Source organism: Melanostigma gelatinosum (assembly GCF_949748355.1).
Source record: "Melanostigma gelatinosum genome assembly, chromosome: 15".
Classification (NCBI taxonomy): domain Eukaryota; kingdom Metazoa; phylum Chordata; class Actinopteri; order Perciformes; family Zoarcidae; genus Melanostigma; species Melanostigma gelatinosum.
The window spans coordinates 12,083,045-12,110,837 of NC_136648.1; the positions used below are offsets into that span (position 1 = coordinate 12,083,045).

Genomic DNA, 27,793 nt, shown 5'->3' on the forward strand with positions numbered 1-27,793 from the left:
TGGTGGTCTGGTGTGGGACAGATCATTTATTTAGTAAGGGTAACCGTACATACAACTGGCTATACCGTAACAAAACAAAGACTTCCGCCAATGATTGCGTTTGATTGTGAAATGTTTTTATAAAATATATAGTTGAAAGGTTACGCAAATTACTGACTCGTATGATATCGTCGCGTAATGTTACGAGTCGGCTCCATGTCCCCCCTGAAAGATTTGAAATGGTTCATTCCAGATAGGAGGCATAAAAAAACTGAGTTAATGACCATCTCCTTTGAGTAGCAGATTGTATTTAGGTAGATGGCGGGTTATCGCCGTTTTAATTGATACAGATACATTGAAACTTCAGTTACTATTTGTGTTTTATAGAAAACATTTAGTTTTTACTCTGTAAACCTGTCATTGACGCGCAGAGATGAATTGTCTGCCAACACAGCAGAGATGTTACCACTATGCCCCCATGGCAGTTGACAGTCTTGTCACAGGTCTTTGTTGTTCCGTTACTCACATCCTCCCGTGTTTCAAACACAAAACACTCAACGAATAATGAAAATAATTCACAGTAAACATCTGTCATAGTTGGCCTGCTTACATTTTTACATTGCAAACATTTAGCTACAAACACTATTTTTTATAAAAAGTATAGCTACCGTACTGTTACTGTTACTTTAAATATGCTAATAAATAAAGTTGTTACTAATGAGTGGTTCAATCTCGCGCAAACACGTCAAAGAGGTAACGTTACTTACTGAAATGTCAACTAGCTGGGGTCAAGCTACAGAGTTTTAATATTCATGTCAATTTATTCATTTCAACAGGTAAGTTAGGTACACCGGGAGGAAACGGAACAGATAACTTAAATGCAGGTCTTAAACTATGGAGCTAACTGTTCGTTAAAATGTCTTCATATTTTAAAGTTGCTAACGTTAGCTAGCTGTTCACTAACTTAAGCTAGCAAAGCTAGTTTCCTCCACTGTTTCAGAAATGTAGTTGGATAAATAAGTATTTCACTGTGAGATAATGTTAGTAATCTACATCACTCATGACGCAAAATACATGTTTCGTGTAATGTTTCGTGTAACTTATAGAGCATTCAGTTATATTGTAATTACAAGTAACGTCAGCTAGCAGCTAGTAGCGTTAAGTTAAATCAGCAGGAATATTGCTAATTATGGTTATATGAAAGCCACATGAACGTTTACATTTTTGTGTGTCCAAAAATGTAATTTAATTTAGTGACGATTTAATTTCTTAAATAGTTTGAATCCACACACTACCTAATTAATGCTAATTATAATGTAACTGACAAATCACTTGGAGGCTTGATTTTTTGCATCCTAGCATTTGTCATGAGAGAAAAAGATGATAAACTATCTTTTGTTGCAGCAGACCAAAACAAACCTTGAAAAAAGCCTCTAAGCTTGCAGCAACAACAGCCTTTCCCTCTCATTTAACTCATTAAGTATCTCTGGTTTGTTTTCTTCTTCAAGCCAGATTTCCCAAACCAAGATCCATGGTGATCGATTGACATTTCCCCACTTTGCATTCAAATGTTCGAGCGCCTACTTGACCTGATGAGATGTTGGACACCGATGACTGCACCGTGTCCCTGGACAATCTGTTTTTTGAGAAACCCATTGTCCACAGAGTGTGAGTACAAGAGATGACCCACATCATCCCTCTCTCTTCTTCCCGCTCACATTTGAATTAATGTTTTTTTCCTGTGGATTGTATTTGGCAGAAAGCCACTGCACCAGGAGGTCAGCCCATGGCATCTGGAAGTGCCTCCATCCCTTTCTCAGGTTCCAGCCACTCAGGATGCACAGAAGGAGGCAGAGTCTTTCCCTGCCCCATACAGTATGTTGTGCTCTGGATTAGGGTGAATTCCTTTCACTTGATTTGAGTAAACTGCGCAGTATCTGAGCATCACATGAAACTGTGTGACTCACTGACACGCTAGTTTGAACAGGCTTGAAAGCTTTCCCAATTTTCCTTGGCTTGCTTAAACACACCAGGATCTGGGTATTATAATATAGCCTAATAATCATGAGTATAACTGGAATGGTAGATTCCCTGCTGTAAATTATTTTCACAAGCAAGAAAAATAGCAGAATAGTCTACCTTAGTTTGGAAAGTCACACGTAAAAGGCACCAAATTACAGCTATCAATAACTTTGTTTGATGAAACGCTCTCCCCCTCTTTATTGTTGCTCCCAGGTTTCTCAAAGAGACTCAATAGATTCCTGCCTCCTTCAAAAGGATCAGCTGGCCTTAAGGTTTTACCATCAAAAATCAACAGTCCTTACACTCATAACAACGATAAGAAAGTGATCGACCAAACTCAGGATGGCAGCAACAGCACCAGCACCAGCCTTTGGGGAGGTGACGGGTTTAGGGATTACTGTCAGAGTGACAGAAGTGGAGATACAACCCCTCAGCACTCTGGTCATGCCGCCATCAGCCGGAGGTGTTTGTCTCTGGAGCAAAGCAGAAGCCCACCTCTACGGAGAAGGCAAGTGTCTGTTATTTGTCAAGACGACATATATATATATATATATATATATATATATATATATATATATGATTGTGAACAGTGTGTGCACATTGTTTTAAGATAGTCTCACTCTAGTATATATTTTGAATGATGAGAACAAATATCCACTTGTTGGCAGTTACAGGTTTCTTATTTACAAAAGCCAAAGATTAGTATGTGGCCTTGAGGCTGTAAATAGCAGGCCAACAATGGTCTTTCTCTCCTTGGAGGCAGATACATCATTTTAAAAGTGCTTACATTTGCAGGATTAATGTTATTCTCAGTATAAAAGCCATGTTTCCAGTTTTTGGCTGTCTAGCAATTTCACTCAAATTGTTGGAATCTATTACATGTGTAGTTAAGATGGAACTGCAGTATATCATGAAGAGGCTTGGTTTTTACACATGTGGACGGTTCATAAGAATAACATAAAAATATGCTAAACCATCCCCCATAGGCTGGTTCTACAAAAACGCCAAAAACATCGTGTTTTTCCCCTCTCTCATTATACCTCATTCTACCTCCTTCTACCTCATTGTGCCTCATTCTACCTCCTTCTACATCATTCTACCTCCTTCTACATCGTTCTACCTCCTTCTACCTGATTTCAACTCCTTATTCCCTCTGTATCCTCCCCTCCCTCAACAGCTTGTTCAAGGTTCAGGTGTCGAACAGTGGAGGTGACTCGTCAAACATAGATGACCTCATCAGAAGCAGCAGCAGCAGCAGAAGCCAGACAGCATCCAGACCTCAAACTTTTCTCAGTGCGGTTGCCATGGTGACAGTGCCTCCTCCTCTTCAGCCGCCACGGGCGACAGTTAGCCAGGCAGCTTCTCCTCGCTCCCCCGAGCCCCCCTCCCCACCCCCTCCTCCTCTGGGCTCATCTGCAGCCAGCGGCCGACCCCCGCAGAAGGCGGCACGCGCTGAGATGCAGGACAAGGGCACAAAGAGAGCCTTCGTTCCCCCCATGACGCCTCAGCCTCTCTGCATACAAGGTGCTGCACTGCACTGCACTGCACTGACACAGTCACAGACAGGCGCTGCGCTCGCAGCCTTTGACTGGTTTACCAAATAACACTCGTGTAGCTTCTGTAAAGCGGTGCGGCTAATGAGCATGCCCGTGTCTAGCCATGGCAGCAGCTGCCACATTGTGTTTGGGTGATGAGGTGAAATGAGGTGAGCTCTCCTCGTTGACCGTTTCCATTGCAATGCAGCATGCCGGTCACTAGGTGGTGGATTGTAAAACAGTAAAGGCGGTGCAGGAACAGTAGAAAGCCTTGTCATGTGGCCATGTGGTCTAACGTAATTTCTGACGTTTAGTTAACATTCACTATGAAATATTATCCCTTGATTTTATACCCTACAAAAATGTCAAACATTTCATGTAATCCTCAAGGTGGAATGAGTGAAAGTGTGACTCTGAATTTATTTAATGTTTTGATTGTGCATATTTTAGGGTCCTCGGCGTCTGGAGTTTTGAGACCAGTTTCTGAAATCCGTATCCTTTTTGCTGTTGCATAAGTCAATGTTTGAACTGTAGAGTGCCTGGAATGCAATTTCACAAGTAATGTGGTTTGAGTTCCTGATCCATGCTTTCACAGCAGCTAAGTTCAGATCCGTCTTCAACGAGTTCCCCTTTTTCAACTACGTTCAGTCCAAAGCACTCGATGATGTAAGCATTATTTGAAAGCCTTTATAAACAGACACGTTGAGGATTATGACTAACATGATCGTTTTCATTGCCTTGTTATAACCTGTTACCAGTGACTGTATTCATGTTTGGTTCATTCACAGGTTCTCTACACGGGTAAGAACTTTGTGGCTTGTGCTCCTACTGGATCTGGTAAAACAGTGCTGTTTGAGCTGGCCATCATTCGTCTGTTAATGGAGACCTCAGAGCCCTGGAGAGATGTCAAAGCTGTCTATAGTGAGCATAATAATATGCAGACCCTATTAATGCACAGATCAAGCTAATCATGCACTGGGGCTTTGAACGGGTTTCTTCTGACTTGCCAAGTGTATCGTTTCCAGATTAGATTTTTGATGACATTAAAGATGTCTGACCCCATCACTGTCTGCTCTTGCCAGTGGCCCCTATTAAAGCTCTCTGCAGTCAGTGTTTCGAGAGCTGGAAGAAGAAGTTTGGTCCTCTGGGGCTGACCTGTAAGGAGCTGACGGGCGACACAGAGATCGACGACTTCTTTGAGATTCAGGACTCCCACATCATCCTGACCACGCCTGTGTGTGACAATATACTGCATCTTAATTAAACAAATGCAGCAACAATTAAGGAAGAGGAAAGAAATTGTGATCCGAATGTATTCATTTTTTGACAGGAAAAATGGGACAGCATGACAAGAAAATGGAAGGACAATTGTCTGTTGCAGCTAGTCAGACTCTTCCTTATTGATGAGGTCAGATATTTTGTTCAGAGACACTTTTAGAAGTATTTATAGTGTCTCATAACCTGCCTTCACAGGGGTGGATGCTCACTGTGTGCTCATGTGCCAGTAGATGTTCTGTCTACAGTAAACTTCATTATGCCATGCTGGCTGATGCCACATAATTAGCCTCTGCCCTCAGCACTTTTTTTCACTTGAGGTTAGCCATTACATCATGTGGCCCACACATACAACTAGTCTCTGTAGTTCTTCCAGACTGAGATGCACCTCCTCACATTAATCAAGTCTTACCTACATATCAACATCTCTTTGGCCTTAAATATGTTTGTAAAGCGATCTGTAACATGGCACATTTTGTTGTTCCAGGTGCATGTGGTGAAGGATAAGACCCGCGGTGCCACGCTGGAGGTTGTTGTGAGCAGGATGAAGGCTGTACACGCCTACAGAACGGCACAGAATCCAGAGGCAGGCCTCTCCATGAGGTTTGTGGCTGTATCAGCCACCATACCCAACACCTCTGATGTACGAGGCTGAGAAAGAGCACAGCAGGAGTTTGTGAAAATAATTCAAAATGTAGTGTGGGCAAATCTCTGAATGATATGATTCATAGATAAATTGGTTAATTTGAGTCCTCTGTTATGTGATGTCTGTAATGCATAGACACAATTCTGTGTTTGCACCGTATCTCTTGTGTAAATGAGTAATCAGATCATTGTTTTATCTGCTATGCTGTCAGATAGCAGACTGGCTGTCTGATGAGAGTGGTCCTGCCACATATCTGGACTTGGACGAGAGCCACCGACCCGTGAAACTGAGGAAGGTGGTGCTGGGATTCCCCCGCACCCCGAACCAAACGGAGTTCAAGTTTGACCTTTCGCTCAACTACAAGATGGCCAACATCATACAAACGTACTCTGACCAGAAGCCTGCACTGGTGGTGGGTTTTTTCTGCTTTCTGGCTTTCATTTAACAAAATTTTTTAAATTTCATTTAACTTATTAAAAGTTAAACAGGATGGTATTTTTGTTTTATATATTAAGATATATGTACAGTATATGTGATAAACATTAAGTTTATTATTTATGTTATAGAAAGGAGTCAGTCCTTTACGAACTTGTGTTATTTACTTCGATTATTTGGAATTTGCTGTATATGTTCAGGAACAATAATTATGTTATTCTGTAGTTCTGCTCTACAAGGAAAGGAGTCCAGCAGTCAGCTGCAGTTCTGGCCAAGGATGCTCGGTTCATTATGAGCATGGAGCACAAGCAGAGGTATGTTTCTTACTCATCCGTAACATGTTGTCATATGTGCAACTGTCCATGGTGTTGTTCTTTAGCGTAGCTAATTTCATTGAAAGCTTGATCTTGACTTTTTGTTACTTGTAATATTTTTAAGGCTGACGAAATATGCAAACTCTATTCTGGATTCAAAACTGAGAGGTGAGTCCCCTTTTGAAACCTAAATGTCAAAACCCACCAGATACAGATTTGAAACCTGTTTCAGTCCAGAGTTCCAGCCCCAGTAAGAAAGTACATGTTCATTTGATTATCCACTGTATTGACATTATTTGGTGTTGTGTTTGTGGTCTAGATCTGGTGATGTTGGGAGTTGGCTACCACCATGCAGGAGTTGACTTGTCTGACAGGAAGTTGATAGAAGAGGCCTTCACTGTGGGAGACCTGCCTGTCCTCTGTGAGACTTTGTCACTAGTACAGTTGTGTCCTGTGCTATAAATGTGACTATGAAAGTGTGCAACACGATTCCGTATTGTTTTCGGAATGCTGCAGACGTAAAACAGGAAAGCCAAGTATCGCAGGTTACATCAAGCAAGCCGTTCAGTATCACACGTATCATGTTGAAACATGGCAGGACCTCAGCCCGAGCTTTGGAACTACGCGGTGAAAAAAATGCAGAGAAATGCCTGTTCAATGGAAATACAGATTCCAGAGAGTACGACTTCAAATTACTTATTCTGGTATGTTCCTATGCCAGTAGCAATGGTCATGATTGTCCTACTCATATTGACTGATGTGCACCAGTTGTAAATGTCTGAGTGAAAAAACGTAACAAATAAGACGAAACCTTCATTCTGTTGGAATAATTAAAAATAAGATCACAAAATAGCGTTAAAGATAATATAACAATAATATTACTTTATAAAGCTGACATCCACTAATACTGATTTTTTGGTCTTACTTATTGGTCCATCTCTAATTTAAAGTAAACCAGAACATTTACCACACTCTTGTGCGAAACAATCACAAACTTTTACTGCTAGCTGGTACAGTGAGAAAGTTAGTTTTTACCGCATGTCATGGGCACTGAATTTGTGCTTGTGGTCTGATTTGTAATTCCCTAGTTACCACCAGGACTCTGGCCATGGGGGTGAACCTGCCAGCTCATCTGGTGGTGATCAAGTCGACCATGCAGTATGTGGCAGGCTCCTGTGAGGAGTACAGCGAGGCCGACTTGCTACAGATGATAGGCCGAGCTGGAAGACCACAAGTAATGGCAGAATAACAATGAAATGCTTTTTTATTTTTCTTACCGGCCTTAGCACAAGGAGGTATGGGGTTGGTGGGGTTGGGTTTGTTTTGCTGGCGCTGTACCATTTTAACACAAGGTACATTGCCCTTCAACTTGCAGGAATCTGAAGGTATCTGTTGTGGAAAAATAATCTTTTAAAATACAGTAAATTGAGTAAGAAAGATAGCAACGAGTAGTTCTAGTGTGATGCACAAACTAAATACTAACTTCAGTTTTTTCTTCCTCTAGTTTGACACATCAGCGACTGCAGTGATCATGACCAAGATCCAAACCAAAGACAAGTACATGAATCTTATGAATGGGGTGGAAATCATTGAGAGCAGGTGTGAATACTCAGTCCCTTGACATTCTTCTTCTTCTCTCCCTCAGCTTGTCTTTCTGTGACTCTGAGCTCTCTCATAGACCTTATTACCGTAGTGCATGAGGTAACAGTATACTTCTGTCCCCCAGCTTACACAGTCACCTGGTGGAGCACCTGAATGCTGAGATTGTTCTCCAAACCATCAGCGATGTCAACATGGCTTTGGACTGGATACGCTCCACCTTCCTCTACATCCGAGCCCTCAAGAACCCCGCACACTATGGTCAGAGCTCCAAACACACAGAAGATTATCTGTTTCACAATTAGTGTCCAGCTTCTTTTTATGACTGTATGTAAGAACCCGTCATCGCAATGTGCCTCAACTCCAACTTCAGGTTTCTCCGCCAACTTGGACAGATTTGGAATCGAAGCTAAATTGCAAGGTGGGCCACAACTGTTTTGACTCGATTTGAAGCACAGACAGTATATAAGAAGTCGTAGTCTGCTTGGTTTTTTGCAACCATGAGTGACACGATCGAGTGGAGGCAAGTACAACCGAAGGCTGACTAGGACATTTTTAGGCCAAAAGGTTACATTAACTTTCATGACCTGAAAACACAAAGTGACCTGTCAATCACAGGGTAGCCCCGCCCTAATGCATACCCTGTTCTATTGTCTATTTTACTCGAAATGGGACCTTCAACATCATGCTGTATTGAAGCGATTGAGACTATAAACTCATGTTAAGAATATATACTGACAAAATACATGAAGGAAGTAGGGTCATTTTCTCATAGACTTCACATTGGCACTTACACATTGTCTTCACTTTTCAGACCCGGAGATTGGCACCTGATTTGAAGTCATTTCTGTTTTTCCTCTCATAGAATTGTGTCTGAAGAACCTCAACTCTCTGTCCTCCATTGGTCTGATTGACATGGATGAGGACATCAACATCAAACCAACAGGTAGAGAGGAGGAATTAGAATAAATGATTTGTTTACTTTCTTAACTTATGTTCAGTGGAGTGGATGACATCTGCACCTTTATCTACACTTCCTGGTTAACTGAGCCTTCAAACTGTTGAATAGTTTGTGTTTGTTCCCTGCAGAGGGAGGCCGATTGATGGCCAGGTACTATGTTGCCTTTGACACCATGAAACAGTTCAGCAACGTGGCCGGCACTGAGAGCCTGTCTGACCTGGTAGGTTTCCTCATAAAACTGCACAGCAATGCCAATATCGTGACATTTTGTATTGTCAGGCTGGTTTCCTTCAAACGGAACTTATTTGTATTATTATTATGATAAGGCATTATTCAGATGAAAAGTGTCTGTATGTACAGATTGAGCTCGTGTCGAAGAGCAGAGAGTTCAGCGACATTCAGTTGAGAATGAATGAGAAGAGGTCCCTGAACACCCTCAACAAGGACAAGAACAGGCTCACCATCAGGTCACACACATTTATAGGATTGACATGTACATGTACAGCATATACAGGATCATAACCCCTGTTTTTAAATGCATAATGGTCGAAGTAGACAGGAGCCATTGTGAATAAGATGTTTCTGTATTCTTCCAGGTTTCCCATCGGGGGAAAGATCAAAACCAGTCAGATGAAAGTGAACTGGTAGGTTTATTCATTCAGGGCTTTCTCTGTGTTTATTATTTATATAAAAATATATATTATGGAGTTCTTATGGACTGTGCACTGTAGATATTATGTGTTTGTTACCTTGTCTATAGCTTGATTCAGGCTCAGTTGGGATCCATCTCAATTCAAGAGTTTGGACTGACACAGGACACAGCAAGGATCTTCAGGAATGGGATGCGCATCACCAAATGTACGTTGGGTAAATCCGGAACAACAAATAAACAAAGTGGTCTCTGTTCTATTTTGACTTTTTTTTTAACTTTAAATTGATTTTTGATCCCAATTAGGCTTGTCAGAGTTTCTGACTCACCGATCTCAGATTGGTTTCTCCGCTCTGCTGAACTCCCTGATGCTGGCTAAGTGCTTCAGAGCCAAGCTTTGGGAAAACTCCTTCTATGTTTCCAAACAGCTGGAAAAGATAGGTAGATAAACATCATCATAGCGTGGCATCTTTTATCCACGCAGTGTAAATACAGTATTAAAATGACAAATCTCCAGATGTACATGCAGTCTCAAGCTAAATATCATAATAATACTAATAATTTTTCAGGCCAGACTCTGTCAACTGCCATGGTGAACGCTGGACTCACCACTTTCAGCAAAATACAGCAAACCAACCCCAGAGAGCTTGAGCTGGTCAGTCTGTGTCATATTTCAGATATGAAAACACTTTTTAATAACCCAAATCATTTGATTAACCGCTGTTTGAGCTGAATGTAGACTGTGATCACAGTATGGCTCAGCTTATGTTGAGCAAAATCTTGTTTATACCTTAAATGTTTTCAAATACTTATTGTATAAAGTACTTGGATATTATTTCTAACTTCATTTTATTCAGATTCTCAACAGACATCCACCATTTGGGAACCAAATCAAAGAATCTGTCATGAATCTCCCGAAGTATGAAGTTACTTTGGAGCAGGTAAAAGATGTAGCAGAGTTTTATTATCAAAGGGACAAGAACGTTCATATTATTGAGCTTTTCACTTTTTGTTGGTCAGACTTTTGAGCGATTATTGCCAGGTTGCATCTGATAGCTCTGTTATTCTTAATAGCTTTTCTTTAAAGTTGTCTTTGTATTTCGCAGCTTCCGAGGTACAGCTGTGCTGCGGCAGAGATTGTGGTGAAAGTGAACCTTAAAAACCAAGCACAGCTGCTGTCCAGGAGAACAGCTCCAGACAACCACTACATCTCTCTGATTATCGGAAACTCTGACAACGCTGTGGTCTTCCGACAGAAACTCACGTGAGGGAACAGTCCCCAGGCCGGCCTCACCAATTTATTGTTGTCCTTCTCTCACTCGTCCTCTCTTTCTGTATAGCTCTGTCACCATTATGTACAAGAAGACAGAACCTGGTTTGACAATATAGAGCATATTGATTCTCAGCAGGCAACCTGTTGTTTGTTTCCAGGGACGTGGTCCTGCTGAAGTCTGGGAGCTGGTCAAAGAAGATTGAGGTGGCAAAGGCCTCGAGAGGAGAGGAGATCAGTGTCAACCTCATCAGCTCACAATATGGTACGCCGTGAAAACACCTTAATATTGAACATGGGAATGTATCCACAATGTGTATCACCTATATCATAGAAGGGAATAAAGGTATGTTGGGTTGTTCGGTTACACGGTTCTTTATTTATATGTTGAACAATTCACCATTCCCTTTGCACAACAATCTCACTGTCATTGTTACTTGTGTATCACTGAGAAAGAAGTGTGTCAAATAAGGCATTTATTGTATTATTGTATTTGTAGAAAGCTGAATATTGCTATAAATTTAAAGTTGATGAAAAAGAATGTCTCTATTTTCAGGCATTTGTCATTTTTTGTCAAATTCATCAAATCAAACCATAGATTCTATATATAATGCACATCTTGTTTTTGCACATGCTGGCTTCAGACTGCCTATCAATGCCATGTAGGGTATGTAGTGTACTTACTGAATGCTTTTGGCCTTTTCCTCTCCCATAGTGGGCCTGGACATCCAACACAAGTTCAACATCTACTACTCTGGAGCCCGGAGGTTGGGAAATGATAATCTTTACAACACACCGTTTGATCCGACTGGACAGAGACCACAGCACTCTGCACTGAAACCACAGTCTGCAGACCAGGCTGCAGCTCAGAGGGAAAATGCCACATCAGCTACAGACCAAGGCACTGCACTGCACACTGATGGTTCTGTTGATGCTGAAATATGAAATGGTGTATATCGGTTTAGTATGTTTTCAGAGGCAGGTGGTGATTTGAGATGTGTTTTATTTTCTCGAATCAGATTTAGGCAATAAAAGACAATGCAACCACTTCTGCAAGAATAAGGATCTGTGTGGCCACGACTGCTGTGAGTACAATCACTCGTCTTTCACCGTGTACGTCTCTTTTTGTGCACTTATGTGCACCTGTGCTTTAATTTGTGCGGCTGTCAAGAGTATAGAAGTCTTCTCTCCGCCCTCAAGGTAAAGTAGGAGTAGCCGTGGCACGGAAGAGGTCAGCGAATCAAGAGCACAGTTTCTCTTCCTATTTGAAAGACCTGAGGAGCAGGTGTGACACACTTCCACAGACTCCCGTCAAACGACTTAAGGTGCGGAAGAACACAAACGCACACAAACAACAGTTGAATTAAAACAAATAAACACGATTATTGTGAGACTGCTATACCAAACCTAATCCAGGATAGAATGCAAAGTGCACTGATGCAAGACACACTTCATGTTGACTTGTCTGCAGAAGACGCTGATGAGCCTCTGCCAAGTCGCCACTGGTGAAGATATGATTGAAAAGAATGTCAATGATTCTAGAGAGGAAGTTGATTTTTTGCAAAGAAATACCGGCAGCCACAATGGAACAGCACAATATATGCAACATGTAACATAATTGTTATACATGAACAGCTATTACACTGTATATATGAGAACACTCTTAAAATGTATAACAAATACCCAAGTCTAGACATGCACTTTAGAAATTAAATATTTTGTTTAAAGGTGTAGACTATGCAGATTAAATACAATTAATAATAACTATGCTGACAACAACATAAAATTGTCGTTCTTATTTGTTTATAAATCCATGAAAAGTCTATTTCTCTGTGTTACTAAACTGAATAAGTCTGTGTTTGGGGTTTTATTTCCTCAGATTAAAATGAGCGAGGAGTCTGTCAACATGCAGGAGTTTGCTTACAAACCCAAAGAGAGGCTACCTACAGTTTCCTGGTATTCACAGTTACACTGACATCTTAGACTTTGATCATAAGTGTAAATATTAGAATAAGTCTCTTAACAACTGCTGCAAAAAAGTGTGACAACAAAATACGTTTAGTGTCAATGAAATCATAAGTCCTGACACTGGATTGTATTCATGTATTTGATGAAGGTACGGAGGAAGTCACTGTGACGCTTCAGTCAGACCACACGCTGAGACTGTGGATCTGACCGGAGAAGACGGCCTCCAACTGCCACACATAGTTCATCTGAGTGATGTTGACAGAAGTAAACAGATTAAAGACTCTGAACTGAACACATTCCCCAACGCAGTAGGATTCAACGATCACAGGATCTGATGTTTCGGTATCTCATCCTCAGATTATGAAGACTACGTGGAGGACATGCACATGATGATGAAGGAGCCCGTCCAGACACCTGCTGCATCTCGTGCTCAACATCAAAGTATCGTTAAAAAACGTAACGCAAACTCATTACGAGACGCACCTCATTAGTGGTTTGGCATGTTTTAGCACATTAACTCCAAATCTCATATTAATAAGTTCAGTGCATATTATATCGATTTCAATGTCTTCGCCATTGTCGTCAGTTCATGTCAGTAAATCATCTTAGAGTTTTCATTGACAGCACAGTGCATTGCATTCATAAGCAGCTTTATGAGGATAATGTTAACTTGGTTTATGAAAAAGGTTAAGATTAGAAAGTTAAGATTATAAATAATTTAATACACCAAATTTAATCAGCACTTTTTTAAGACATGATTAAGTAGACAATATTAAATAGAGGATTTAAAGGACCTGCTGCCTCATGGACCCGGCCCCAGATAAGCATTTAGTAAATGGATGGATGGAAAATGTAACTTTATATAAGGCAGATTAAGCAAAATTAACTTGGCGGAGACAGAAGAATTTATGTTTCAAAACAGTTTGTTTATGTAATTCCAACAATTATAAACAATATATAGTAATATCCTTTGGCCAAATGATCATCTGTATCATCTGCTTTGAAGCACGCGTCTGCTCAAGTTTGTAGTGAAAGGTAGAAAACATGCAAAGCCAACAATTACTTTAAAAACTCTGGAGTTCTTATTGAGATATTGTTTTCAAATCAAAACCAGGAATGACCAAAGTGCAGCACCACTTGATGGTGTATTCATTATTTTTCTTCAACTCATTTGTGTTTAGGTTCCTCAGTGTGGTTGAACTCAGGACTCAGTGTTGGTGCGAGTCAGAACCATAAACCGCTTCTAAACCAGAGCAGAAGAACCGGCTCGGCTGTCGTGTCAAACCAGAGCGCTCACTGCGTAAATGCTTCGTCATCACAAATACCGACGGTCAGCTTCGACCTCGGAAACGAGTGGGACGACTTTGATGACGAGAACTTGGTGCATGCCAGCGAGACGTCATTGGCCCCGCGTCTAACCGGTGCTGAACCTGAAGTCCAGCAGCGTGTCAACTACAACATGCCAGGTCGAGTGAAGTCTCAGTTACTTTTACTTCAGAGGAGGGAAGTCATATATGCTCTACTTCAGGCATGATTATGAGGGATTAAGCCTCAATCATTGTTATGATGTTGATTCTCTTACCTTTGTTTTATGTGTAGGCTTTGCTGCTACATCTGCACCAGTGCTCCTCAGTCACTCACAAGTCCAACCCTGTGTAACCACAGCCAGAGCACCACTGAGGTAAGGACAGAAATCAAGGAATGAAATTAAATATTTAAAATCTCCTCTCAAAAAACATTTGACATTGTAGTTAAGACAGTAAAAACATTCGTCATATATTTGTTTTTAGGTCGATTTTACCTGGAATCAGAGAACAAGGACCCTCACTGGTTACAGTCAGACCACTCAACAGAGTCACACTCGACTGGAGTAACAAGGTGTGTGTGTGCGTGTGTGTGTGGCTACATGCACATACAAAGAGAATATATTGTTTACATAGTTGACATGTAAACTTCTTTAGCTCTGCCATTTTGAACATCTTACTCTTTTCATTGTTTTCCAATGCCAGCATGCATGATGCCAGGGCCGTGGCCAACCTAAATGAAACAGGGCTGCAATTAATGTTATTAATTTAGTTACACCGGTGATTACCTTGCAATGACATTTTAAAATGGCTGCTGTGAAAAGGGCCTATTGAGTTTAAAATGCAGCTTTCATCTCCAGGGAGTCATTTAGATGTCGATAAAAACATGGAAGCATCAAGGAATATTCTGTTGATGTATTCATAGCAAAATGGTTACTGACTCCCAGGTTAAGCTAAATCAAAGGTGCTTTTAAACACCTTAACTTGGCTTATCTGACATCTGCTTCCCTTCCTCCTCTTGCAGAGTTCAAGCACTTTCAAAGAGGAACTCACCGTTAAAACACCAGAATGCCTCCAAAAGCAGACGGAGACCCACGTGGCCCCCCTCACCAGAAGGTTTGATTTCTTCTCAACAATGAGCGTCCCATCCAACACCAGCTCATCTGTCAACAGAAGGTAGAAACAATTATAATGGAAATGCTTTAATTTTGACTCATTATCATATTATTTCCTGAAGTACGTAATGCAAATAATCACATATATATTGAATATACTTTAAAGTACATGCTTTCTCCTGATTAACCCTTTCCCTCTTTTTTTACACACTGTAGCAGCACTAAATGCAAAGAAGAGGAAGCTTTCCTTGGGATATTTGATGGTATATTTTAGAAGTACTGCTTGTCTATGAATATGTCATTAACGTAAAGTGTTTTATGTCATTGTTCATATTTTGTTACCCGGTGAGCTTTACATGAAGAGTTGTAGACTGTTTTAAAGTCATGTTATTATACGTTCATATTGTAAATGAAACAGATCATTTCTAATGTTAGTTCTAATTGTTACTCATGTAATTTATGCATGTATTTATTTAATAAAGTCTGTGTTTATTGAATGCTTCAGTGTGGTCTTTGGGTGGAAGTATCAGCTTGTAGTTTAATGAGATATAGCTTTGTGAAGTATTTTAGGTTTGTAAATTGTTGAGTGAACAAATCTTCATCCTTTGATGAGGAAGTTCAACATTTAGCACATATTTTATAGGTAGTTTGTTGACCATGAAATCAGCTTTATTTATTTATTTATTTCGTTTGGTGATTATTTAATGTACATTTAGTGATCTGTCAAATAAATGTGGCAGTTTTTTGTATATTTTAAGCAGGTTTGGACCACCGTCTTTACACTGTTGTTACTAAACCTGACAAGGTCTCAGAGTTTGGTTTAATTATCACCTGGATTATCACTTTCATTCGTCAACAGACTTTATTAAAATATTTGAATGGAACGGGTTTAATATCCAGAATCTCACTTCTAAATGAAGATTTTTTTTTAATAAAAATGTTTTAATTTATAATATTACTGTGGTTTATGACAAATGTCATAAAGTCATGATGTTACACACTCCGGTACAGTAGGCAGCGGCATGCCTTAACCGTTGGTTTGTAGTCCGCCAACAAACTGAAAAGAAGAAGAAGAAGAACACTTCTTCCTGTAGACTTTGATCTCACGTGACTTGTGCTGATGTAACGCGATATTTCAGGGACGTCACTTTTAGCGCGGAGTTTGTTGGCGGAAAAGTCTAAAAAGCTCAATAAACTCTTATATTTAGCCGCAGCCCGAGTTATATTTACATATATTAGTTTTCGTCGATGCCACATTATCTCAGGACTGTATGCTGTGCTCATGAAATTGTCGTTTGAAGAAACTGTTGCACTTTACAGCAGCAACTAAAGCGGTGAGTTTCTCTTTGTTTTGGGTCTTTTTGTTCTGACGTTAGCTGGACAGACAGCAACGAACAGCTAGTTTTCTTGTTATGTGGATGACAAACGACAACATTTCTTATCTATCTGTCAATAACCAGTCACTTTATCAAGTGAATACGACTCTCAATACAGTATCCAACTTAACGCCACATCCCTAAGTTAAGGACATTTACAGTGAACATGTTTCAGTTAAGTTGCCACCCTCATAACTCTCTGTATCAATGTCTGTCTGTCTTAGATGGAGCTGTTTCCTGTCTGCACTGAAGGCGTCAGCACAGACGGATGTGTCATTAAATCAGACAGCGGTCAGAAGAAAAGCAAAGTCTCGAGTAAGTTGGACCTAAAGAAAATAATCATCTTAACGACTTCACATAGTAACATGCCTGTAAAGGTTTGGCATTCTTTCACCTTTTGTTGCTCAACAACCTGAAACACAAAGTATGGTACTGGATTCAAAATGTGTGTTGTGCATCTATGACGTGTATATATATATATATTTCATTTTTCCTGTTTTGTTCCAGGGGATGTGGAAATAGACATTGAAATCCTCTCCAAAGCCGTCCCTCAGCTGGCCAAGGTTTTCCGCATAACAGACAAAATTGGAGAAGGTACTTCATACACAGCTTTTTGGAGTTTGCAAGTATATGCTTCAGAGACATTATTGTTGAAGATGAATACGGTGGGGACTCGACTTGAAGTGTTCATGACGTGTATCTGTGAACAAGGTACGTTCAGCTCGGTGTATCTGGGTGAGGCTCAGATGCTGGATGGGAGGAGAGAGATGTTCGCCCTGAAGCACCTCATCCCAACCAGCCATCCCACACGCATCGCTGCTGAGCTTCAGTGTCTCACTGTTGCTGGGTGAGTCCAACACTGATGTGTGTTTATACAGAGATTTAAGACCCCCAGACTGTCAGACTCCCTTTTTAAAGAACTGAGCAGCTAATTCAAACTCTTTTAAATCAGGTCTTTAATTACATTCATATGCTTTGCTTCATGCATTGTTTATGTTGTTGATTTCTTACAGTGTTGACTCATCGTATATGTGAGAGTTGTGTTCTCACAAATTCCAAAGTAGCGCATTAAGGAACTGTTGCATCACAACTGTTTCATCTATTTTGTTAAAGGTTATTTTTATGCTGTAGCAGATTAGTGTGGGCTCCTTGTTGTGTGATTCAGCTAAACCTACGCCCCTCAATACATTGATGGCTGGTTTGGCAAGACATTCGTTTGATGATATGAATGTGCATTTATGTTTGATCTGTGTTTTTCATATGATTGTCGGAAATGACCGACCAAGATTGACATCGTCGCAGAGGAGTCACACATTCAACGCATTTAATGTTTCTCACTGTGTCATTTTTTTCTTTTATTCTCTCACTTTTCAGAGGCAGAGAGAACGTGATAGGCGTGACGTATTGCTTCAGGAAGGATGACCATGTAGTGATCGTCATGCCCTATATGGAGCATCAAGCTATTGTTGTAAGTACAATTAGTTTCTTTCAAGCATGTGGCTCCCGCTAAAACAGATTTATGCAACGATACAATCTGTAATGTAATCCCCCAGAACTTAAATCATTTAGTAGCTTTCTTCATGTGGTTATTGTTTGCTAACATGTAATTTAAATCTTCTGATCCAATCAAAATGCATTCATCAGGACATTATTGGCTCATTAAGCTTTGAAGAAGTCCGTCTGTACATCTTTCACCTGTTGACGGCCCTGAGACACATCCACCAGTTTGGAATCATTCAGAGACATCAAACCAAACAATTTCCTCTACAACAGGAACAGCACAATGTGAGTAGTCCCATTCCTCCTTTTCTTTGATCACTTCTCTGTGTAGTTTGGGTGCGGATGTGGTGTCTGGGGTCAGAATGAAGTGTAAAGTATTTCTTAATTTATTTAAATGTGTGTGTAGGTACGCGCTGGTGGACTTCGGCCTGGCTCAGGGTACAGCGGACACCCACATTGAGCAGCTGAAGGTAGTGAGGCAGAGGGCATCGCAAAAAGGTGGAGGGTCCACGGGGAAACCAGACACTACACAGCGGACCAAAGCACCACCAAGACTCCTTCCCAGAACCACCACCACAGCCACACCCTCACTGCCTCTGCCTGCACAGCAGTCCACGAACTTACCAGCTTCCTGCTCTTCTTCCTCCACCTCCCCCTCCCCCTCTCAGAAAGCACTGGTTAAAAAAGCTCGCTCTGTCACCCCCACCGTCACCGCCTCTCGCACAAAGCACACCAAGGTGTCTGATCACATTTCACCTTTATTGGTGTTTCTGGGGCTTTTCTTTGTCCAGTGAAAGCTACATTGTATTTGGGTATAACTCCTGTCTGGGTATTTTAAACTATGTGTTTATCTTCTCACTCAACTACTCTGTTGGCTTCAGCTAAATTTTGCAATCCATGTTTTTTGTTTTCTCTAGGATTTGACAAGACTGCGCAAAATGCCCCGTCCTGTGTTTGGAGAGAGGAACCTGAACAGCTGCACTCGCGCTTCATCCACCACCAAGCAAGCTGCCATAAAGACAGAGGTAGGCACGGTCTATTTTTTGGAAGAATACAGGGTTTCTCAAAACCAGTGAAATGACGAATAAACATTTGCTTTAGAGAGAGACCCTTTTAAATGTTATTATGTCTTTGTATCTCAGTTAAGTCATTGTCATGAAGTACTTTTTTTTTTATTCAGTTGGTAAAACCCAGCAAAACAGAGGACCCAGCCAGTCGAAAGTGCTCTTCCGTCAGCCGGGGCCCGCTGCCTGTGAGGACCCAGAGCAGCAGTCAGAGGCCCCAGAGGACGGTGCAGCAGGGCCTCACCTGTAACTGCTACCTGACTGACCGAGTCTGCAACATCTGCATGTCCAGGTAACAGGGAAGAAAGAGGGAGGAACTACTCATATGTAACATATTTCTTCATTCTTCAACTTATTTACTTTCTTTGTTTTTGCTGTTCTCGCACTGACTTGTGTTCAAACCTCTGCTTTGTGTTTGTATTAATAAAGGAAGCCGCAGGTGGCTCCCAGAGCTGGAACCCCGGGCTTCAGAGCACCAGAAGTCCTCACAAAGTGTCCCAACCAAGGAACAGGTGTGTACCTCAAACCACGACTATTATGATTTATTATCACACAAATGCAATGACCGCTGTGCAAAAGCTTGCTGTTAAACTCAAACATGGACTCTTTTTTTTCTCCTTCTCTAATTGTGTGACTGCTGATTCAACATTCACAATATTATGATCCACATCTTTAATCTTCAACTTTCAATTCGTCCGTGTGTTTTGGACTCTAACTTCAACAACTTCTCAAACACATTGAATACATTAAAACATAGATGTTGTTTTATTTCAGACGAAGTGCCCGTTTAAGATAAAGGACTTACAGTTTGGAAATGTTCTGCTTCACTCTCTCTCATCCTCTGTAATGTTGTTTCACCTCCGAAAGTCTTGAGCAAAAACACAAAAGTGGAGACTGCCAGTTCTCAGTCATTGTTAACTTGATCCTCACTGTTTTTAACTGTGAGTGTCTCTTTCATAGCGACGCACCCATTGGCCAATTTTGATTCAGGTCTGACCTGTCGATTCTTTCTAAGAACTATTATTGACCGCAAAGCACCAGAATAACTTCTTTCACCACATTCCCGGAAAATAGTTTCAACCCTCCTGAAGTCAGTGTAAACCGTCACAAATTCTAAATGTTGTCCTTTGACTTTGTTTTTGTCATAAAAAACAATTGAAACGATGCAGGGAATGCATGTTGTAGTCGTTACTGATGTTGCACCCCTTCCTGTCTTCTCCTCCTGTGCTGCAGCCATAGACGTGTGGTCGGCTGGTGTGATCCTGCTCTCGCTGCTCAGTGGCCGCTACCCGTTCTTCAAAGCCAGCGACGACCTGATCGCCCTCACTCAGATCATGAGCATACGAGGCTCCAGAGAGACCATCCAGGCTGCCAAGGCCTTTGGTGTGTATTCACATTTTAAACTGACCCCTCTGCTGCTGTATTATGATGAATCCAGCAACACACTCAGTGTATCAGCAGACAGTCGGCGTAACAATGTAGGAGAACTGAACTCAACCTCCCGGTGATAGTCTGAAGGCTCTGTGTAGACAATGAACCCGTTTTTTTGGGGCTGATCTCCATTCAGGTAAAGCAGTGGCGTGCAGCCGGGTGCTGCCTCGGCAGGATCTCAGAACGCTGTGTGAGACGCTGAGAAGACGGAGGCCGTCACCGGTTGATGAAGTCACACCGCTTCCCGAAGCCAACGAAGACTCCGCGGCCACCCGTCACCACCGGGTCCAAGAGGATACGCCCACACACCGTCCCACCGAAGGATCATTAAAGCAGCACAAAGGTGGAGCAGGTGAAAGTGCTGAGAGGGAACACTCGGGGAACACGGAAACCACTCGCCTTAAGCAGAGCTCAGAGACAGGCTGCAAGGTGAAGGAGGACGAGCAGGGCTGGGACAGAGTCCCCGATGAGGCCTACAACCTGCTGGACCGGCTGCTGGACCTGAACCCTGCCACCAGGATCACAGCTGCTCAGGCCCTGCAGCACCCGCTGTTCAAAGACCTGTGAAACGGGACCAGGAGTCTCACATCAACAGAACTGCCAGCGTCCTAGTCTCCGGTTCACGTACTAAGTCTGAGTACTAAGTCTGTCCACTAAAGAGAAATAATGCTGCAAAGTGGAGAGAAAATGTGTGCGTGCGCGTGAATAGAGTTCTGAGGGATGGCGAGAAAGAGTTCACCATTTTCCCTCTCATCCACCCGTTAAATGCTTTATAGATAATATAAATATTCATTCAAGACGGGTTTGACTTGCTGGTTCACACGTCAGCAGTTCATGGCAGCTATGGTGCAGAGTACTTTGAGGATGGACGTGTTAAAGGGCTCTGATGTGCACCGTTGGCTAAGACCTGGACAGGACGAGTACTGACTTGAGTCAGACAGTTTGCTAACAGAAGGTACCTGATCTCTGTGAAGACATTGATCAGCTAGTTACAGCTGCACGCTGTCTGATTATTTATTTTTTAATTTTTACGCTCTACTTTTATACCTCAGGAACCAGAAGAGACAGATACAAGCCTTCAGAAGTCGTGTTATTACTGTGGGCTAGTGTGATGCCGCGGGTCAAGTTTGGCCTTTTTATGTTCTGGACAGGTTCTTGTCAAGAGGGGAAAGTACGTATGTTGTTCACTATTGTCAACGCTGCCTTAACACCATATCAGCGCTGTATGAAGCGACTATTTCTAAAGTATGAACGGGCTTTTGATTTAAAAGTGCATTTTAATTTGAATTAATTGTAGTATGAATGCTGCTGTAAGAGTGTCTGTTTTAGCAGTTATAATTTATAACACGGTAAATGTAAAGTCTGCCGCTCTCTCGTTTGGATGTTTTAATAAAGGAGAGGAAAAAACAGCACGTGGCTGCTATTATCAGAATGTAACATCTTACATTTATGGAGCATTAAGTTCTGACTTATTCATTTTTCTTGCTAATAGCCTTGTAATTATTAGGTAGGTGTGAATTTCATAAATTGCTTCAGACTGATTTTAAGTCTAACTACTCTGCAGGCACCTTAGAGGCCTTATCCATAATTAACGTGACCACAAATTCATTGTTTTTACCACAGAAAGTATCACTTAATAGAACAGCACCTTATTTAACGTGTGTGTACAAGAGTTTGAAAGTTTATTACAGAAGCAATACAAACTTTGCAGCCATTATTTGGATGTTTTAGAGATATTGAAACATTTTAAACTAACCAGCAAACAAAACAACTTGAAAAGTAAAAAACACACCAGAACTGTATGATTTAACTGTTTAAAATAATATATTCAGGACTCAATTTCTTCCTGTTTTTTTTTACAAAATACATCAACAGAACAGTTGAAGGCTTTTTTGTTAGCTCGGCCCTGAGAAGAAGAAGAATAAGAAGAAGAAGACCTCTGGTAGTAACTGTTGTGGGCTCAGTCTACAGATTCTCCTTCACCTCGGTGAGTTCCTCTATTCGCACCAACACACTCTCGATCATGTCGAAGGTGTGCAGGGCTGAGTGCAGAGCCTGAATGGACGCATTAGAAATCAATCAGGTCAGCGCTGCATGAACACACAATCCAGACCGTTATGAACAAGAACGGTCACTGACCTGAATCTGGGACTCTGACGTCATGTTCGGCAGCTTCTCGTTGCCAACAGACACAGACAGCACAGACTCCTCTGCTGAAAACACACATTCATGTTTTATTCTTAAACTTCCATGGACTCTTCACAGGCTTTGGTAGTAACGCTTTTATTCCCAGGGTATGCGAGTGCTTTGATGAAGGTGGAACTGAAATAGACACAAGTGTCGGTCTGACCTTTGACTTTGCCCCTCTTGGTCTGCATGGTGTCGTGGAGCTCCCTCTCGTAGTGAGCTCTCGACATGTTCACTCCGACACGTAGCGGCTTCAGGAACGTGTCTTCTATTTTGTACAGTTCTGTCCAGATCCCCGTCTGCAAGATCAAAACAGCAGCAGAGACTCCTGATGAGTGCAGTTAAATGACCGCTATGGGAATCAGAAACATGTGGGTGGATGTTTAGTTGTCCTTCTGACCCTCTGAGATAACGGCAGGTAACTTGACTGCGGGAAATGAATCAAACGATTATTCACTGTGGCTGATTTTGGTCTTTTACTGGATCACTCACCTGGTTCTCCGTCACTTTGTCTCTGATGACGAGGTAACGCAGCAGGTTCAGAGACTCCATGACTCTGTTTTAAACAACACAAAACAGTACTTTGACTAAATAGTCCTGACTCAAGGTTCACTTGCTCACATTTGCTGAATAAGATCGTGTAATACAGTTCAAGCTCCAGAAAAAGATAGTACGTGCACCTTGAGTTGGGCTCATTAAGTCAAACACAGAAAGTCATTTATGTGATGGAAAAACTAGTTCCATCATTTAAAGTTTCATAATTTACTATTAGCTTCATCATGTTTTCATACATCTTCATTATAAGGCACAGCAATGCTTCATAATACGACAATTTTGTTAATATTTTCGCCTATTTATTTAATTAAGCCTACACTAGTTCACACTTTGGTGATTAATTAAAGGTACAGTGTGCAGCATTTAGGGGGATCTATTGGCAGAAATGGAATACAATATTAAGTACGTTTTCTTTAGTTAGTTAGTTTAAAATCACCTGAAAATAAGAGTCCTGTTTCCATTACCCTAAAATGAACCGTTTACATCTACATAAAGCGGCTCCTCTTCATGGAGCAGGCCACCATGTTCCTACAGCAGTCCAGAAAGGACAAACTAAACACTGGCTCCACAAAAGGGCCTGTTGTGTTTTTCTACACACTGCACCTTTAAGCAATGCACATTAACACCAGTTCATGCTGTCAAGAGAAGGAAGCTCACTTTGGTGTGTTTGGTGTCAGTACCCTGACACAGACTGGTAACATGCACCCTGCCTCTTGTCCTAATGCATGCTGGGATAGGTGCCAGTGAGCTAGATAAGGGGCACAGAAAGTAGATGGATGTGGTGTTCTGTGTGTACTGACCGGTCCAGGTACTGCAGGAGGTCGGTCTCTGGGCCGTCTGGCAGACTGAGAACTTTACGCAGCAAAGGCAGCAGTTGAGATCCCTCAAACCAAGTGTTACCGTTACCTGGCTGAGGACAGACAGGCAGACCTTTACCGTACAAGACACTCATTAAGCTCTTAATTAATGAATCAAAACAGATAAACGAACAGAGCAAACAGCCCGCAAGAAGTTTAAAAAGGCATCTCACCTGCAGGGCACTACCTATCTGGATCTTGATGTTTTTGATGACGTAGCCTTCGACTCCTGAGTGATGACTGGTGTTCAGCATGTACCTGAAACAAGACGGCCGGTAAAAGTCAATACGCTGGAGGGTGGAAGAGAAAGAGACATTTTCTGGAGGAAAGGTGGAACTCACTGGAAAAAATTGTACTTCGCTTCAGTGTCAAACTTATCGATGCTCAGCTGCAACACCTTTAGACCTCTGGTTCTCTGTTGATGAAGAAGCAAATATGTTAACATATCTCCTTTCAGAAAGCTGTCATTTAGCGATTATTAGATGCTAATAAAATGTGACTTCATTTCAACACAAAAGTAGAAGCTAATGTTACTTTTTGCGCCTTCTACTAAGTGCAAAAACGACCTACTAATGTGAGCACTTACCAAATCATGCCGCGGACACATCGTCATGACCTTCACCAAGTTCTGAAAAACAAAACGGTGAAATCAATAACTTGGCATCAGAAGAGCGCCACACTGTGAGAATCCCAACAGAGTAAGAGCTGAGCTACGTATGAGTCACTGTGCTCACCTGAGGGACTGTGAGGAAGGTTTTGATCTCCAGCAGATCAGCAGACAGACTGCCGTCCTCCAAGCGCACCAGACTCTTCTCATACAGCTCCTGTGTGACGGTACACACACACACACACACTACATCAGACTGCAGAAGCTCTAAAATAAACGGGTAAAAGTCTTGTAGGTTACAAGAAATTGTTATTTGTGCTTTTTTCACTTGTGACTATATCAGCTGAGGAATATTTGGAAACCACAATACAAATCTACGACATGTTGCAACTCTTTATTTAAATGTTTCACATTGACTCACCAGTCCTTTCTGAATCCTGGACTCCTCCGTTCTGTCAATAAAATATACTTTAAAGTAAGTTGTGAGGGGTTCAGCTCAAATACACGACACATGCAAACCGGTAGATCCAAGTCTGGATTTATTCAGTAGGGCAGTTGTGCATATGTGTGAGTAGATGGTGTGTGAGCAGTGGCTACATCAACAAACTTAATTAGATTTTTGATGAAGTAAGAAAAAAATGCTTTTGTCCCCAATTCATGTCAGTGAGGTGTTTTTAATTTATAAATTATACAAGGTTTCAATTTACAATATGTCATTTAAACTTTAAATGTAAAAAAGGTTTGAGTTTTTATAACTTTCATCAAACATCAGTGACATACGCTACATCTACAGATATCAGCAGCTGCTCTGTTTGACTGATGAACTGCCAAACTAATGTGTGCCATTATGGGTGTTATATTAAAGTCAACTGACATCAACACCGCCGACAGAACAGATAAAACATTGTTGTGTATTCACCTGGACAAGAGGAGGCAAATGTGCTCCATATTACACCGAAGACTGAACACAGAACTGTAAACACAGAGAGAGTCAACGATGACTTTCCATTCTGAATAATATTGAAACAAGTGTTCAAACAGTATGAATCATCATCAGTATTGTCCGATGTTAATCTCTAGCAACGTTTGAATTGTGTCTATCTTACCTGAAAACACTGGGGAATGTATCTGCGGCCAGGTGATGGACAAACACCAGGTGAGCCAGGCTTGCCAAAGACTCTTTAGGATATCGCACCTCCTCCTCTAGAAAGCCCGGAACCTGTTTTCTCTTCAACAGAGGCTGGAACACAAGACTGGGGACGGACTCTCCGATAGCACTGAGGGTGTTCTGTACAGAACACACACACACTCACTCACTTATGGATATCATATCTGACAGGGCCACAACATCTAAAGTTACAGGGAAGCATCATCACTTCCCAGAATATTATGGAGAATGGATTTACCGTACCAAAATCTCTGTGGCAAAATTCCTGAGGGGAGACACGGCCAGAGTGTCCTGATCCTTGAGTTGTAACTCCAGCAAAGGGTGACTCAGAGTCTTCATAGCGCTGCAGAACATAAACATACAGAGAGTCAACCGTGGCATCAGTGCTTGGGGTTATATATGCAAGTCTCAGCTGTGAATATCCAATTTCTCACTCACAACTTCAGCAGTTCTGTCCGCAGCTCGTCCTCTTCATGCCTGCCCTGCTCCCCCGCCATCTTCTTCGTGTTCTCACTTTGTGCCTCGCGGTTCAGGAGGTGACGCTTGGCCTCGTGGACAAAAGGCTTGACAAAGTCTGTCAGATCGGTGCAGCAGCGACAAAGCGAGAAGACGTCATCCTCCTCTTGCTCCTTGGTGTGAGGTAGAGGCAGTTTGGCCACCTGGTCCAGCACAGACGACAGGGTCATGCCCAAAGACGACGCCTTACGGCTGCCCAGGCACAGCAACACTGAGAGGAAAGCACAGGTGAAACGGAAAAATGGCTCCACTTGAGTCGACATGTGATGGAACTATATTGGACTGCATATTCAGAGAAATGTTCTTTACCTTTCTGTAGAGGGTTCAACAGCAGGTGGAGGCTCTCTGCTATGGTGTCAGGGTCGTCCTGCTCCAGCTGCTCCAACAAGCCAATCAGTAGCTCTTTGGGTCTGCAGGTCTGGAAAACCACAACTCACCCGTAAAAGAACAATTTCATCCCAACAAACAAGACTAAGTGTCTACAAACTGCTCGGTCAGTGGATCATAACTGATGTTATATCTATATATTAACTGTTGAGCAGAAGAAGAAACCTGTAGCAGGTGCTTGAAAATGGCAAGGCATGGAGAAAGCTTCTCATTTTGTTTCTTCAGCAGAACCTGGATCAGGGGAGGCAGCAGATTCCAGCCCATACATCTCACAATGTCCTGCAGAAAGAGGGATGGAGGCGTGTTTATGCGGCGCAATGTGCAAAACACTTCCCAGTCTACGTGGCGAAGCAATGGTCAGCTGCGAGTACCTGATTCTTTTCATCCAGGACAATACTGAGGACCTGTACACTGTTTCCCTCCTCAATGCAGGTCCGCCCAGATATGGAGAATACGTCATGGTCCTCGGTGGTGTAGCTGTCATCAGAGAGAGCTTGCTGTGTGAAGAGGGACAAGAGGGGATTTAAAAGGGAGAGAAAACATTTTTACTGCAGCAAATTGATCGAGTAGTCGTTCTTAAGAGACTCACACATCTTTGGACCACATCACTGAGCTGCTCCAGAGACATCTCTGCTGTTTGTCAGGTTGGGGTTTATCTTCACACTGAAGTCCTCCAAAATAAACAGGACACATGTCAAAATAATGCACACCAGATTACTTGATAATCAGATGGTTAATTCATTACTTAACGTTATGTGCTCGTACATCTTGGTTGTGTTAAAGTTAAGGTCAGATAAGCTCTGTGTGGACAGTGCTATAAACGGAGTTTAAACGAATAAACGAATACTGATTATATTTCTAAATTAGCTTAGCCGTTGGTAGGTAAAAAAACAACTCGCTATTATAGCTATTCAAACGTAGTCACAGACAGTACACACTGCTGTTGAATACAGGTTAATAATAAGGTAAATAAATACCCACCTTAGCTCACTACATGTCCCAAAACAACCCGGTGAAAAATACCACGCTAACTCAGCGCGCTGCTAACGGCTGGATTGTCCCTTTGGGCTTGC

The 27,793-nt window shown here is 41.8% G+C and overlaps 3 protein-coding genes across 6 annotated transcripts; 2 read left to right on the top strand and 1 right to left on the bottom strand.

Moving 5' to 3' along the window:
* Positions 1-1,576: 1,576 nt before the first annotated feature.
* On the top strand, positions 1,577-15,137 carry hfm1 (helicase for meiosis 1; the record flags this gene model as incomplete). The annotated part of the gene is made up of 38 exons (XM_079285876.1): positions 1,577-1,647; positions 1,739-1,854; positions 2,215-2,509; positions 3,179-3,525; positions 3,987-4,028; positions 4,132-4,202; positions 4,325-4,457; positions 4,619-4,770; positions 4,867-4,944; positions 5,299-5,454; positions 5,669-5,869; positions 6,118-6,206; positions 6,331-6,374; positions 6,526-6,627; positions 7,295-7,440; positions 7,711-7,805; positions 7,933-8,066; positions 8,179-8,226; positions 8,671-8,751; positions 8,895-8,986; positions 9,127-9,233; positions 9,363-9,410; positions 9,527-9,624; positions 9,722-9,856; positions 9,985-10,070; positions 10,273-10,356; positions 10,522-10,679; positions 10,847-10,950; positions 11,401-11,586; positions 11,705-11,770; positions 11,886-12,010; positions 12,565-12,641; positions 12,802-12,917; positions 13,011-13,094; positions 13,835-14,119; positions 14,253-14,334; positions 14,444-14,531; positions 14,982-15,137. 38 exons carry the CDS (start codon positions 1,577-1,579, stop codon positions 15,135-15,137), a joined length of 4,578 nt encoding a protein of 1,525 aa, XP_079142002.1.
* A 1,150-nt stretch (positions 15,138-16,287) lies between these two features.
* Positions 16,288-21,804, top strand: cdc7 (cell division cycle 7 homolog). Its single transcript, XM_079284790.1, is given in 13 exon segments — positions 16,288-16,406; positions 16,673-16,763; positions 16,956-17,042; positions 17,160-17,295; positions 17,823-17,916; positions 18,093-18,184; positions 18,186-18,233; positions 18,355-18,685; positions 18,866-18,973; positions 19,129-19,304; positions 19,442-19,524; positions 20,246-20,395; positions 20,580-21,804. Coding segments are annotated over 12 exon segments (1,827 nt in total). The 5' UTR covers positions 16,288-16,406; the 3' UTR covers positions 21,011-21,804.
* Positions 21,805-22,108: 304 nt separating this feature from the next.
* Positions 22,109-27,781, bottom strand: glmna (glomulin, FKBP associated protein a). Of its 4 annotated transcripts, none has more exons than XM_079284336.1 (19): positions 27,702-27,781; positions 27,310-27,383; positions 27,092-27,217; positions 26,886-26,999; positions 26,643-26,751; positions 26,256-26,544; positions 26,061-26,160; positions 25,756-25,937; positions 25,569-25,622; positions 25,071-25,101; positions 24,777-24,866; positions 24,629-24,670; positions 24,384-24,457; positions 24,230-24,300; positions 23,986-24,091; positions 23,123-23,186; positions 22,794-22,929; positions 22,583-22,656; positions 22,109-22,498 (listed from the first exon to the last, which is right to left on the bottom strand). In XM_079284336.1, exons 2-19 carry the CDS (start codon positions 27,346-27,348, stop codon positions 22,409-22,411), a joined length of 1,791 nt encoding a protein of 596 aa, XP_079140462.1. In that variant the 5' UTR covers positions 27,349-27,383; positions 27,702-27,781; the 3' UTR covers positions 22,109-22,408. The 4 variants fall into 4 exon arrangements, with proteins under 4 accessions (XP_079140462.1, XP_079140461.1, XP_079140459.1 ...); XM_079284335.1 differs by having other exon boundaries at positions 22,583-22,653; positions 23,986-24,095; positions 24,216-24,300; XM_079284333.1 differs by having other exon boundaries at positions 23,986-24,095; positions 24,216-24,300.
* Positions 27,782-27,793: the final 12 nt, after the last annotated feature.

Bases quoted from the DNA above. Each gene is read 5' to 3' on its own strand.
- glmna (XM_079284333.1), bottom strand. From the start codon at position 27,348: ATGTCTCTGGAGCAGCTCAGTGATGTGGTCCAAAGATGT. The intron at 26,545-26,642 runs GTAAAGAACATT...CTTTCCTCTCAG, and splicing joins GTTGAACCCTCTACAGAAAG to TGTTGCTGTGCCTGGGCAGC. The intron at 24,671-24,776 runs GTGAGCACAGTG...TTTGTTTTTCAG, and splicing joins CCTTCCTCACAGTCCCTCAG to AACTTGGTGAAGGTCATGAC.